Source organism: Colias philodice, chromosome 9 (genome assembly GCF_061535455.1).
Source record: "Colias philodice isolate Cphi_HAF_F1 chromosome 9, ilColPhil1 Martin Lab GWU primary, whole genome shotgun sequence".
Taxonomy (NCBI): Eukaryota; Metazoa; Arthropoda; class Insecta; order Lepidoptera; family Pieridae; genus Colias; species Colias philodice.
The window spans coordinates 11,036,702-11,052,345 of record NC_143094.1 but is presented as its reverse complement, the minus strand read 5'-3'; the positions used below and the strand labels follow the sequence as shown (position 1 = coordinate 11,052,345).

The following is a 15,644-nucleotide window of genomic DNA, read 5'->3' as shown; positions in this document are numbered from 1 at the left end:
ACATAGCACATTCTGACCCAATTTGTTGTGAAAAACTAAGAGCATGGCACAAACATACAGTATGAATTTCGTTAGGTTGTACTTTTCTGATGCCTCTACTAGAAACTCTGACACTTCATTCTAGCAAATTTGCTCTTCCCTCGAGCAAGTGATAACGTTGCTGATTCATAATAGTTGAATTTAAGGTAAATATTGATATGGTACACAGGGGGAGGTTTACGTAGAGACGAGCATACTACAGTTATGCTCGCTGCAAGTAAACCGGCCCCCCCTGTGACAGATGGCGGATAGCCCGGTAATATGGTGGCGATATCATTTTTGATACCGTCACCTATTGCCAACTTATGGGCTTGGTCGGGTCGCCAAGTTGCGGCACTCACCACGTAGGCGGTGGGGGTATAAGGCCTAGCTGCCCAGCAAGCACATAACTTGTATATTAACCAAAAATATATACAGAATTATGACTTTAAGTTATATTAATTATTTAAATCGTCACTATCCAAATATAAGTACTTTATAAACGCATTTGCTTCATCAAATAATGCTAACTGTTATATTATGGTTACCAAAAAATTGTTACAATGTCAAAAATCTTAAATAAACGTAGGATAATTCTAAATTACAGCTTCTAAGTGACATATCACACTAGCGGATTGCGAGCGGTTTCAAAGCGGAGCGGGTGCGCAACGAATACGTTGCGGGCGCGCAACGAACACGCCGCGGTTGCGCAGCGAATTCGTTGCGGACGCGTCATTTTGTATACTCTCGCACAAAAGCCAGCCCTTCCGCCTTGCCTAACTTCCATTCAATATTTCCATCGTTTCTGTAGCACTCAATTTTTTAACCGTACTGTGGAAATGCACTTACTTAACAGTTAACTAAAGATGTAATAACAACTGGAGTTGTTAAAAAAAGGTGCTATAAAATTGAATTACTAGGACTTTTAGAATGTACCATACATTCCAAAAGTATGTAACGACTGACCAGTATAATCTCTCCCATAGCAACGTATGTTATAAAGAGATTTTGTGAACCTAATTATGAGCAAAGTGATAGTGAGTTGCTGGTTGCTTGATAAAATTTTCTATTCACTGCTATTTATCTAATAATAAGATAGCCCTGTTTTAGTTAAGGAGCTTTAACATTTATTTCACTAATGAACTTTCTTAATGAGCAATTAAGTTATCTGATTGCATTTCGACCAAGATTTAATAGATAAAACAATACCCTAAACATTAACATGTTATGAAACTCGTAAAAAATAATGATCTCATAATTATTATACTATCACAAGTTATAAGTAACAACCAGCACGGATTCCATTTTGTTAATGAGTGTACATGACTGCGACGTAAACGTTGCGCATCTGCCACGCGTCCGCAACGAATTCGCTGCGCAACCGCAACGTATTCGTTGCGCACCCGCTCCGCTTTGAAACCGCTCGCAATCCGCTAGTGTGATATGTCACTAAAACAGCTTTCAAACTTATAGTAATACTATTATCTTATATTGGTAATTTTAATAACGTTACGCTCTAAATAAGCATAAGTAAATTATTTTATAGTGCCTTTGAACGTATGTTGGTTTTTTAAAGAATAAAAGCTTTATAATAGTCCATTATTGTGTTAATTTAATACTAATCCTATATTAACATTGAATTTATAACAATTATTGCTTTTGCTCCGTTTTCTTTCAAATCTATTCATCTCTACAGTATATAGCTATATATTGATCGAAATAAAAGTATTGTTAGAACTATGAGTAATAATAACATCGTAATTTGAATTTGGTTAATGGATAAAAAGGCTTTGAATGAAACTAAAAAACAGGCGGATTCAAATGAAAACTTAAAAAGGAGTATATACTGATTTTATTAATAATTGTAGTAAACAAAAAAAGCTTCTTCATCGGCATCTTCATATTATGTTGGGAAACGCTTTACTTTGCAGGGCATGTTGGTTCTGAAAAGAACAAGCAAGTTTGTTTTTAAATGGCTTAATTAAAAATCTTGGCTTATTTATTTTATACCAAGTAATTACGGTTCCCTGATAAGCTCGATAAAAATCAGTCACTAATACGTATAATGAGTTTAAGCATTATAACATATTTCCGAAGTGCTGTTATATGGCTGAACATAATAAGTGTCTTGTATTACACTATATACGAGCTCTAATTTTTGTGACGAGCCATATTAAAATTAACAGCACTGTTATGCTATCGTGAAATGCCTAAAGCTTTAATTTCATTTGTCGCCATTTGCTTTCCTTTTCCTATCTTACAAAAATAATACAAGTTACTAAGATCTGACTAGAAAGGGAATGAAATCATTTGCATTTTGTACCAATACCTTTATAAGGTACTTTAATTGTTAAAACTATTACTATAATCTAAATTTTGTGATATTTGTTAAAAATAGGTTATGTTTTATAAAAAAAAAAATATATTAATAAAGTATATTAGCGAGGGCGCGTGTATTCTTTCTCAATAACATGTATATTTCACCCGACAAACTGATGCGCGCAGCTAATTTCACACAAAACATTCAGAAATACAGGAGGTAGGTACTTACCCATCATTCAATATTAATTTTCACATTTAAATATTTCAAGTCCACATAACGTTGCACGATCAAAAACAGATCAATATATTTTTAAAATCAATAAGATTTTCTTTTGTACAAAGGAATTACAACAGTTAGCATTGTTATGAAATTTTAATAACAGATTGTAATTTAAAAAGCTATATATTGACTGTAATGAAGTCGCAAAAAATGCCATTTGTTTATTCATGTGCTCATAACTGACTTAGTTAATGATTTAATACGATAATTATAATGCTATTAAATTGCCTTTATATAGCTCAACGCTGTCTAAAGGGGGGGCCCAAATTTTACTTATAAGAGTCGTATAAAAGAAATACAGCCGATATACGATTTGGTTATAATGCTTTGTACATGAACTCGTGCTATCATAAGTTTGTTATAATGGTGTTTTGTGCTTGCTGGGTGTTAACCCCTGTCGCCGAAGGTGAACGGTGGCCACCGTTGGGTTTTAGTGGGTATGGCTTCCTGCGAGTCCCACATACCCCCTCATACAGCAAAACTGTAGAGGGGGATGCGTAAAAGCATTTCCCAACGTTAAAAAAAAATTGATATGGTAATCCAGGATAGAATGAGGAAGTACGCAGGATTTAGTACCAGCTGTTTAAAACGTGATAGCTCAATTAATCACATGCATACCGATACCTACCATTCCATTAATAAATAAACACGTATGTCAACATTCTGATTTCTAAATATTCTGAATATTTTAATCGTATTGCAATTAAACACGACCTTCGCAATAGTTCACGAAAGTGACACATGCCATTTACGAAGTTTCTCCAAGATTTACATGCCACCGATTAGTCACGGATCGGCGTGCCTGGCTCCGAACTTTCGTAACACTGTGTGCCCACATTTAATTACTTCACTATTAATATAGCTACTCAATTTTATGCCTATTCATACGCACATCTAATATTCAATGGCTTGTATGGAGTAGTTAACATAATATGTATCTCTACATAACCTTTCAAAACGTTTAGCTTTATACTGACAGAGATCGCCGCAGGTATTATTCTTCATGCTATTCAAAATCATACTATCTATTGGAATGGGTGGTGCCCTATAGTCATTATCAGTTAATTGTTGTTTTTTTATGAATTGCGATTGTCGCATACCATTATAGCCTCGATTTGTTTGTCTTCCTAGTTTACACTTTTTTTTCTTCCATGTTTGATATTTTCATGTGACTCGGCGTTTAGATGTGACTACGATCTTTCGTAATATGTAACTAAATAAGCATAAAGTCTACATGGTAATCTAAAGTTTTTTCTGCATTTAGCTATCAACTATTTTTAATAGCGGTCAGGTGATGCACGTGTTCAGTGACGTGTAGGCACAACCTCTATGAAATATTGCCTGCGAAGTAGATCCTACCGGTTCTGAGAATTCTACGAACAGTCTCATACATATTATATCTTTATTACGTTGCCGTACCTCGATAATTTGGTACTAGATACGCTTCGCTACCCGATCCGAGGCAATTATTTATCCACAGGTATAAATAAAATTAAAAAATCTGTGGTTTAGATATAAATGGCGCGGGCTAAACTCATTTTTCATTGGTGATAGAGAATCTTTGTAGAGTTTTTGGATTTGTCAACGTGGGCCTCGTTAATCTTGATACGAGTAAAACAATCAATTTTATAAATAAAATTTCTACATATAATTTTATCCTACTTCAATCCTTTAAATGGCTTTAATTGATACGGACATTGTCTTTTATTACAAGTTAATTCATTGATATGGCCAATTATTAACTAGGACGGTAAATAGGCCACGATAAACTTTCACGGTGGTTACATCATAGTCTCTAGTACTGGATAATGGAACTATTTCATCGAACAATAAAAAAATCTCCCTTTTTTACGATTTTTCCTTATACAATTCTCCTTTTTCTGTTAAACTAGTTAATGGAAAAGCGAATTTGGTGTATAGTTAATAGTGCCAAAATATATACATATTGAATTATGTTAACATAATAGCTGACTTCCTGGATATAACGTTTACTGGTTTCTCAGAAATGAGGTATAAATCAAGCATCATTAGATACGCGGAGATTTCTCAGGATCGAACGCGCGTTGGCAATATTTTACAAGACGATAGTACGGTTATTAGTGTGTCGGTACACTGTTTATTTTGTTCTTTATTGTACAAGGAAAGATGTAAAAATGTATTGGCTGACTATATGCTCTTTAAAACGTGGGAAATCATTAGCTAATTTGCTTGATCTGATCTAAATGATCTGATCTTTCTATGTTGTGTCATAACGTTTTGGTAATTTGATTGAATGTGGGATTTTAATTAATTTCTTAAAATATTTATTATTTCCGACACTCCGGCCATTAAAAGTGGATGACCTTTAGTATTCTACATGAAAGCTAGTTTTGATAAACATATCATGTGCGTTGTTTTATATATAATCAACTATGAGTATACTAAATTTAAACCGAAATGATCCAACATTTTGCCTAAAGCTTAAGTACATATTGAGAGTTATAGTATTAACTATGCAAACTTGAAATTCATAATAGTGGTCAGATATCTTATGATGCTTTATATTATATCGAATTTAATTAATTCGCGCCCAATCGATTTGAGTTCGTTAATATCCTTAATTTAACAAGTTATAAAAATGTTCTACCAGTTATTTAAATCAAAAGTATAATTGTATACTAATTAGTATATTATGTCCTTACAGAAAAACGAATCGCCTCGAAGAAGCGCTCAACATATTCGACACGATCGTGAACAACGTCAACTTCAAAGGGATATCGATTATTCTATTCCTCAACAAATCGGATTTACTGGCGAGGAAGGTCGCGAGCAAGGAGACGGACATACGCTGGTACTTCCCGCACTTCACGGGCGATCCGCACAACCTCCGCGACGTGCAAATGTTCATACTCAACATGTTCGCGAACGTTCGCAGGGAACCAAAGACAACGCTTTACCATCACTTCACGACGGCCATAGACACGCACAACATAGAGGTCGTCTTCAACTCCGTCAAAGACACGATCCTCAATCGAAATTTGGAATCGCTCATGTTACAGTGACGTAACAGCTCCGAATTCAAATTACTCCAAATGTGATAGCTCGATGGCGAATGACTGATGGCGCGAAATTCCTTTTATAATCTGTTGTATTTATAATCTGCATAATAAGAAGATTTAAAAGACAAGGGATATGTGATTGTTACGGCGTCACACGACGGCCTACTTTTGTAGTGTTTGTAAAATATGGACGGTTTACCGAAATAATGTTTTGGTATGTGTATAGTATATCATATCGTAATGATAAAATTTGTATATCAGTATATTTATGACCAAAAATATAGATCGTGCACTTGATAAATTACATTATTATGATCACTTTTGGATAAATTTATATATGCGCTTAGGACACGTGTATACACGTGAGTATTGGTAAAAAATAGTGAGGATATAGATCTATCTCTTTCGTATATATGGAAGAAGAAAAGAGACCGATCTATGTCTCCAATGTTGGCTTAGAGCAAGGAAACTCAATTTTTACAGAAGTAGATTGTATCAGCATTTAAATGTAGTCCTGAACCAGAAAGAGTAGCGAAACCCTCTGAACTGCCGAGAGTCATATCTAACTGTGCCAAGACCAGGATGTATGGAAATTTAGGCAAAGTGCTCAATGACGTCGTAAAACAAAATTGCTTAATACATATATTAGTCTAGTAAGTATAAAAATATTAATTATTTTCATTTTTAAATTATACAAAACCTACATGTTTTGTACCTTGCAGCAGTAAGTAGTAATTCGAATAGATAAAGTTAAGCTTTAGCTACAGATGCGTCTTTAAAAAAACAAGAAAAAGAACAAAAAAAAAGAACACATTAGCACAAATTCGAATTCTTAATTCAAATCGGTTATATAATCTATAAGCGATATAGTAATTCTAGAACATTTCTATTGTGACCCAAATTCTTGCCGATGTAATCCGCCGTTACGTCATTGGGCACTTATTAGGCGAGCTTTTAAGCGTAGTTTATTAGAAAACGCATGTTGCTCAAATGCAGCGCAAATAAATAAAGGAAAGACTTTATATCCCTATAGGGGAAAAACCAATTATATTATAAGTAAAAAATAGTTTAGATAGGCACGTTGAAATGTGGCTAATTAGCCACACTTTACATCAGTTGTCTCTTTCGCTCACGATAGTTGAATCACGCCATCTCACTTTGACGTCTAATCGTGTGTGCGTTAGTGTGACGTTTTTGAAGATCGAATGTTGTTTTGGTAACCTATCTATAACTTTTTACTTATATTATCATTGAAAAACAATGTAAATAAAAATTTAATACACTGTGATGGAATTTTTCGGTAATATTTAGGCTGTAAACAGCAACGAACGAGTTATAGGCACATTCTTATCCCCTATGATGTTAATACCTTTATTTGCTGCGTATTTCTTAAATTTTGTTTGGTATTACTGGTGTAATTTTGCAATAATTATATGAAATTGTGAACGCTTTTTCGACAAAGATAGTAGGATCAAGTTATAATTTTTATGAAACAATGAATCAACATAACATTCGATTATTGCAAATACGTATTTGATTTAATAACCCTTTTGACGTCATACGATGTAAGTAACATCGTATGACGTCAAAAGGGTTATTGTATTATACAGTAATCTTCGTTAATTGCACATTAACAAAATAAATATACATGAAAATGAATATACATACATGCATTAGTAATTTTGTCAGTGAAGGCCTTTTTTTGGTTTAAGATTTGATTAAATGTTGAATGTCTTCGGGATACCGTATTTTTTCACAGTAAGTACGATTTTGTGCAAGTATTAAAATATATTGTTAGTAATAATTTCATCACATTAAATACGCATTGATACTTTTAATGCAACGAATATAATTTATTTGTAGTAAATACGGGATTTTTATATGAATCCATATTCAATTCGATTAAATTTTATAGCTTTACTTCTTACAACGACTTACAAAAAATCTTTTCCAAAAAATATATCTCAATATAATTACGAATCATTCTTATTTCTCACAAAGATTGAAACTAACAGTATACTTTGCTCTTCAGGGCAGGTTGTTACTCTAGTACTAAATTTGCTATTACTGTTACATTTACTATGAATTGATAAATCTCGTGCTTAATTTTGCCGGTAATTTTAAAAAAAGGGAGCGAGTTATTAAACGTTTTGACGTGACAACGTCTTAAATTAGGTTGCGACTGGGAGTCACTTATGAAAAAGTGTAACGCTCGGTAACGTTACGATGAGTCACCGAACGAGAGAGAGGCCCGCCGAATGCCTTGCGTCTCTCTCCCACTCAACTATGATCGAGAAAAAGACGTTGTCACGTAAAATCTTCGCCCGTAAAACCGACTTTACAGGCAACCATTTTTTTGATATTTTTTCAGTCACTGACAAAATTGATAATGTATTGCCACCCAAAACTTGTTAACTCTGTTGATTACGTCATGTTAAAAATTAAATTAATTATGTATTGATGAATCGGACTGTGATGAGTAGGTTTAGCTGACTCATATTCAATATTCATATCGTATTTTTGTTTATTGCGTTTTAAATTATATTAATTAAATTTTATTCATTCGGTTTTTATGATGGGCAAGGGATGATGCATACAGAAAAATTAAGGTATTTCCGTAATAAGTATGTATTGGTTTGATAATGGATTTTAAGAAGACTTGATTGGTAAAAGTTGTGTTTGAGATTTTGCTGGATTTTAGTTTGGGGAATTTCAATATTAGTAATGAATGATGTTGAATTTGATAAGTTGTTTTATCAGCACGTTTTCTCATATAAAATAATCCGTCCCTTCGCACAGTTACGCAAAGGAATATATCGTCTAATCTCAACGCTTTTTATAAAATTTTGTACATTTTTATAATCCAATATTATAATGGGCACAAAAATTGTTTAATTTCACTTTCTGATCTAAATGAATTGATCTGATTATAATTAAGTACACTTTCGATCATAATAATTATACTCATTTAGTTGGTAATTTTAATAAGCTTTAGTATATTTATTTCGTGTTAAGATGGGTACAATATTATTTCGAGGTTATAGAAAGTGCATTCTATTTATTATGTGTAAATGTTTATATAGATGGTTTATTCGAGGCTATTATGTAAATACCTCTCATTTAGTTTTAAAATTTCTTACTTTAGATTGTATTCAATATTATTTTGCGGCCCATTCCGGTGAGGGTATGTCTGATAAAAGTGATATCTTGCATTTATAGTGCCATTAATGATGGCATACTGGATACAGTGTGACCACTAAAAGGAAATTTGTGAAAGGTAAAAGCAACTGACGAATGAACGCGCTGGTTTCGCGGTATGTGTATAATCCGTGTCAATAAAGGATCGATTTAAAAATGGTAGCTAAATAAATGTCGTTTTAGTTGCTTTGTGTAAAATGAATTAAGTAGATTACTTTTATAATACGTCCTTACTATTTCTCGGCAGAGAAAACTGTTTATTTCTTAATCAGATTCGTTTAGAAGAGATTAACCTTTGAGTTTATTGATACTTCATATTGTTGTCAACGAAAATTGTGTAATTGAAGCTATGATTAGTTTCCTTTTATAAGTAAACTTTAGACTTGTATCATAATTTACAATGGTTAAAATTATCAAATATATTTTAAATACTTTATTATCTTTTTACTGTATAAATTTTCTGAGTCTATTGTAACTGGTTGGAAATAGTAAATTTATTAAATTTTCGATCCTACGATTTTATCTTTCTAATGAATTATAAGCAAATACCTTTTTAATTAAATGTCATCTATTTCTCAGTTGCTTTTACTTTCAATAACGTTACTACTGTCCTGTTCTTATATTTTAAAGATGTTTTTCCAAAGGTAGGTTGAATGTTTAGTTAATTTCTATGAGAAATAATTAAAAATTCAACTTTCCCTAAAGGCTGGTTCACACTTTGATTAGTGCGAGTGCAGGTGATTAGTGCAGGTGTTTAGTAACTACGTGTGGACAGCGACTGTTTAGTGCAAGTGTTTAGTAGGCTGTGTAGTAAAGTGAATGGAAGCGTGTTCTATTTTTTTGCGAGTGGACTGCGAGTAGCCACGTCCCGCGCGCCCTCCCTTCCCCCTCACTCGCAGTGTGCCTTCCTAAACACGTCTGGACACGAGTGTTTAGTGTTCAGTGTTTAGCGTAGTGTGTAGCGTCGCGAATTGCACTATTGACCTGCACTCCCACTAATCACCTGCAATCGCAGTTGAATTGGACACTACTCGCACTACACACCTGCACTCGCACTAATCACCTGCACTCACACTAATCAAAGTGTGAACCAGCCATAAGAAAATGAATCATTTTAAACTATAGGGTCAGGACATAAAACAGTTGTAATTGCCTTAAAGTTATGGCAGTAAATTAAATAAAATGAAAATCTGCTTAAGAATAATTTAGATATGGGCATGTGATAATGTTTACGATATTTATTGTAGTTTTATATGTATTTACAACAAAATATTATAAATGTTGATGATTATATAATTTTATTTTATTTTTATTCCCTTTTCATAAGTTGTTTTATTTTAAATATGATTAAGAAATGTGAGAACTTTTAAATCGTTTAAAAGTTATCTTATGACATTTAATTTTATATTTTTTCTTATAAACTACAATAAATATTTTGTTTTGTATCTGTATTTGAGTGGTGAATAAAAGTTGAATTTTTTTTGTAGATTACCGATATGAATACACGTTCTCACTTGTGTTTCCCTATAGTAGCTATTCCATTATATAATTATCAATTATTAATTAAATTAATTTTTATAAGTTGAAATGTTTTCCTTAATTTTATACTTTTCTTTTAGAGATGTAACATTATGGTGTTTTGTACCTCTTGATTACAGATACAGGCTCTTAGCTGCCCAATCTTTTCCAAATAGTAATAAATATAACATTGTGTGATGATTAACCATTTCAGGGGGGTTACAATGATGACATACAGCAGTAATGTTTCCATTGAGGGAAAGAGATGGCGCTATATGACCTATATAGCGCTGTCCTTTTTCCACACTGAAAATGATACTGCTTTAAGGCAGGTACGGGGTAGGAAGGCTTTTTAACATCCTTTAGTATTCATATTATTGTAACATTGGTGATCACCTTCATGATTTGGTGAATGAAATAATAGATCGATACGCGTATTTTAATTTATCTCTGAAAGTAGGTCAAAATTATTTATGTAACTACTTTTGAATGTGTGATATTACAGTTTTTATTTCATTATTTGTTTCACGACAAAGTTCCTGTCTCTTTCTTACTCACTGATTTGTGAAAAGCGCATGCTATGTATGCTACAAAGGAAGTATTCTTTACACCAGATTTAGGTTTTAAGTGTAAAAAGAAGTAAAGTTTTGTTATTGATTGCAAAATTTTCAGAGATAATAATTAAAATATGCGTGTTGTAAATTCCCGAGGCTGATGTTATGCTATAATATAGTTATATGTTACGAATTTTAAGTGCGTTAGTGGTTTACACACATGTTAATGTATGCTAGTGTTGACAATATCTTTTGGAATTCCTCTATATATTTTGTATACAGCCCAATATTTATTGTACAGTGTAATAAATACCATGCATGATTATTTAGTCGTTTTATTTGGTGCATCTTTAGATATTATTATTTCATGGGCCAGATCATAGATGGCATTTAGGAAACAGGTGGCTTTTAATATAAGGCAACAAACATGCTACAAAGGAAGAGGTCAGTCTCTTAGGATGAGGAGACAATTTTAATTGGTTTTGTTTAAATTAAAATAAATTGGAATACTTTGAAAAGAAAATAGGCATAAATTCTGGCCATGTTTGACAAGTATCCAGATAGGTGGAAGATTTTCTTAGATTTTTTACATTTAATGAAATCTTGGGAATCGTTAGAGCGGGGATGTAGAGTTGAACTATAACAAGGAGCAGTAGGAGGTGGTACTTACCATTAAAATAAATCCATACTAATATTATAAATGCGAAAGTAACTCTGTCTGTCTGTCTGTCTGTTACTCAATCACGCCTTAATTACTGAACCAATTTGCATGAAATTTGGTATAGAGATATTTTGATATCCGAGAAAGGACATAGGCTACTTTTTATCCCGGGAAATAGGATAGGTTTTATCCCGGAAATCCAACGGGAACGGGAACTATGCGGGTTTTTCTTTGACTGCGCGGGCGAAGCTGCGGGTGGAAAGCTAGTTTGTAATAATTCCTTATTAGGAACACTACCGACTCGTGAGTCAAAAATAACAACTATACAGTCTACCGTTTTTTTTATTGGTCCATAGAGGAGCGCTTCACCACGATCTCGTCTCATGGTAAGCTAAAATGTGTGTTAAGATGGATTGCGGTTTCCACCACCAATTCACTTTTCTCTGAAGACCTCCAGATTTTACACGTCGGAGAATAATATTCAAAAAACATGAATATACAGGCCCTCTCGGTTCTATAGAGATGTCTAGATAAATTAATAAACACATTTTTAAAACTTAATCCGTTTAGATAGCAATATAGAAAAGATGAAAACAATATCTTATTTAACATACCTATTATATTCGATTGGATTATATTTTATGTTCCACAACAATTTAACAATAATTACAATATTCGAAACAAAGAAAAACATACATAGTACATAAGGGAACCTTATCGCTTATCAGCATTTGAATGTAATACCTACTCGTTAGCAATATCTCCTTTTTGTTTTGTTTATCTATAATCTGTGTTAAAGTACGTTATAATAAATGGTTATGTAGCGTTTTACATGGTTTTATGCAGTGATAAGTAGTATCTATGAATTTTATAATTTTCGCCACTCGCGTGTGATCATTTCATTATCCCGCACACAATTAATATTCAAGCTCTTATAACTAAATCTAAAGCTTAATTTCATAGAAAATGTGTTGTAACGGCTACAATAATATTTCAAGTTAACTAGCTTGTCTCCAGTAGTTAAAGCTCAACTAGAATGTACAAAATTAATTGGCTTCATTTGTAATCCTCTCATTTCCAGCTTAGGTCTAACGAGAAAAATGTAGGACACTTTTTATAAGGAAATCTTTAGAACCCTTCCTGTAGATTTGTAATTTAATTAGCATTTTAGATGAGATTATCAGTTAGGAAAACTTTTGCTTCGATTAAATTTGTATCAATAGGTATCTACTTAGTTTTTAAAAACGAAATCTGAGGGAAGTTTCGAAAAAAAAAAACGCTTACACACACTTCACCAAAAATGACTTCATTTAGAATTAAAATATAATTGGGAATATTTGCTTAAATATTAAAAATAAATACCTATTATTTTATATTCCTAAGGCCTTACCGATCTCCAACGGGATTCTTTTTACGATTGGTCAATGACAATCCATCGATTTGTTTTGCATGAAATTACACGTAGGTAGGTATTTGAAAACGAAAAATCCAAAGAAAATGCCTCATGATGTTAAAATGATTTCTTTATTTAGGTATGCGATATTAAAAAATGATGACTTTGTTTATATTAAACTCAATATGCATCAATGCTTATATCAGGTAGCATTTTATTTCCACTTATCTATCTTGTGCAATGCAAAAAAACTAAAACACGGAAAATATTTTTCCGAAATTCCATATTATCATCTCATGCCTTATTCATATTTGAATCCTGCTAAATAGACACTTGTTGCCCTACAAAAACATTTCATTATTTTTAAATTGTTTCCGCATTTTCTTGTAGATCCAGATAATTATTGTCCGCTTTCTTTAGTGAACGAGCATTGATAGACAGTCTAATTGAAAACATGTGTGCATTAACGTAAGTAAATTTGCCTTGCTGTTAAATGCATATCAGTTACCTATATCTAAGTTACTTCAAGTGCTTGTATGAACTTTAGTTTTATAAATACCTAGATTGGAGGTAACATTATTAGCAATATCTGCCATTCATAAATCTCGGAAACTCAGTTGATAGTCAATACACATTTAATTTACGAAATAGGTACTTACCTACCATAAAATTCCCAATCCTCGTTACCTACATAGTTGTTCCCAGCGATTATGTAGATTTTCACATACATTATCTAGACATATTGAAACTCTTCTAATCTTCTAAAATTTGTTTATAAATAACGCATGTTATTAAAATATAAAAATTATAAGTATCTCCTATACTAGCACTACCAACTATGAATCGAAAGACGCAACAACATCCACACGTTTTGTTAATTTGTATTCATTTATAGCTGCAGTTTTCTACAATCTCTACATGATCATTTACGCTGAATCTAATCTAACTAAAAGAAAGAATTAAGCTTCAATAGTAGCCAATTTAGGACAATGTTCCGCTTCAGACTCGCAATCGTTTGCCATCGCGGGTTCGCCTTTAACCATTACCTGAATTGCTTGCTATTAACTTGATGTGAACCTTATAGGGAATCTTATATCGAATTCTCGAATAGGTAGGTAAGTAGGCGATCAATGTAGGCGCAGTGAAATTAAAGTGTTAGTTTTAGCAAATCCTCTAGTACAGCCCAAATGGTACAGGTAACCTACCAACCTTCAAAAATTCTTATATATCTTTAAGCATTGGTAATTCTTATTTATACTAATGTGATTTTCCGATTTAATAAAAAAAAAATGTCATTAATTGGGTAAAACAAATAATGGGCAATGAAATTTGGTATAAAATCTTATTACAATGAAGTCCAGGACGCTTTTATCCTTTTTTAAGCCATGAAAGTAATAGGAAGTTGGAAAATTGGAAAATATTGCAACATATACATCGAGTTTTGTACTTTGTATAAATCATTAACACAGTCAGCTTTGATCCCCTCATTCTACAGCAAAATTAATTGACGATAAATTAAATTCATTAATGCAACAATGGTCAATATACAATCATTAACATAAATACACAATTTTGTAAAATTAATAGCTCAATAAAATTTCCTCATTTAAGAATTTACATTGTGTATTCACCGTCGGGTGTACAATTTTATCTCGACATTGCTGCGATAAAATTCGCATATCCCGGGTTAAATGCAAACAATCGCGGCATTATAATATCATATACGGGGACAATGGGATGGAGTTCATATTTCTTTTGGGATTTCAGTTCACGCACAGATAAATATCCGTTCATTTGTATGTTACGCAAATCTCTGGAAACAAACAGCGCTACGTGCTCAGAGGGAACTCGGCGGCCACAATATTATATTATTTCAACTGTTTAATAAACTGAGGGATTGTTGCTTTTGTGTTTTATGGTTACCTTAAGAATGGTAAGCTTGTTATTTACTTTTTTGAAAAAACTAGTTTCTATTTGTTCAAAAGTAACGAACGTAACCAGACGTAACTTCATCAGAATTATAAACGTAACTATGTACCTACGTTTATAATTCTGATGAAACATGTGTCCTAATATAGGATCATAGGATGTCCTATTGCTTGGTGTTATAAAACTCCGAATGGTTTAAAAGATATTACTTAATTAACATTTTATGACATAATTTTAAATTCAATTTAGTTTCAATCTCCCCATTCAATATTTTTTTCATTTTTTTATACTTTAAAACAAATTGCAATTTTAGCTGATCCGTAGATAATCTAACATTCATATTTTCCTTTTCATAGCTTATCGCTGTAACAGATAATTATTTTCGATTCTCAGAAATTGTTTGGTTTCCATGAAAAGTCATTCATTACTTCGAATAATGCGAGATTTATCCGACGAGCCAATTTCTTTTATGATCGAAATCAAACTGAAATATTTGACAATTTGATTGCTGAAACAAATCATGCCCAGTGAAACCTCAAATTAAACGTCGCTGTTGAATTGCTCTGAATTTATTTCGCTAAAAACGTGTTACATTTGACAAGTATTGGATCAAATCTTTGATATAATCTTAATAAAATCTGCAAGCACTTCATAAATCTAACCACTACTTAACAGACAGGAGCCGATTAGATACTCATTTTGGTCATATGATATAAAAAATATAGCGACTGAA

The 15,644-nt window shown here is 32.5% G+C and overlaps 2 protein-coding genes across 2 annotated transcripts in view; both read left to right on the top strand.

The window, feature by feature from the left end:
• The window catches only part of cta (Guanine nucleotide-binding protein subunit alpha cta), a 29,864-nt gene extending 22,213 nt beyond the window's left edge, over positions 1–7,651 (top strand). Inside the window, exon 3 of the mRNA XM_089699510.1 lies at positions 5,304–7,651. Coding sequence (XP_089555636.1) covers positions 5,304–5,661 — 358 coding nt within the window. The 3' untranslated portion in view covers positions 5,662–7,651. The remainder of the gene's footprint in view (positions 1–5,303) is intronic.
• The window catches only part of Srrm234 (Serine-arginine repetitive matrix 2/3/4), a 186,784-nt gene that overhangs the window by 109,499 nt on the left and 61,641 nt on the right, over positions 1–15,644 (top strand). The gene's annotated exons all lie outside the window — the stretch shown is intronic.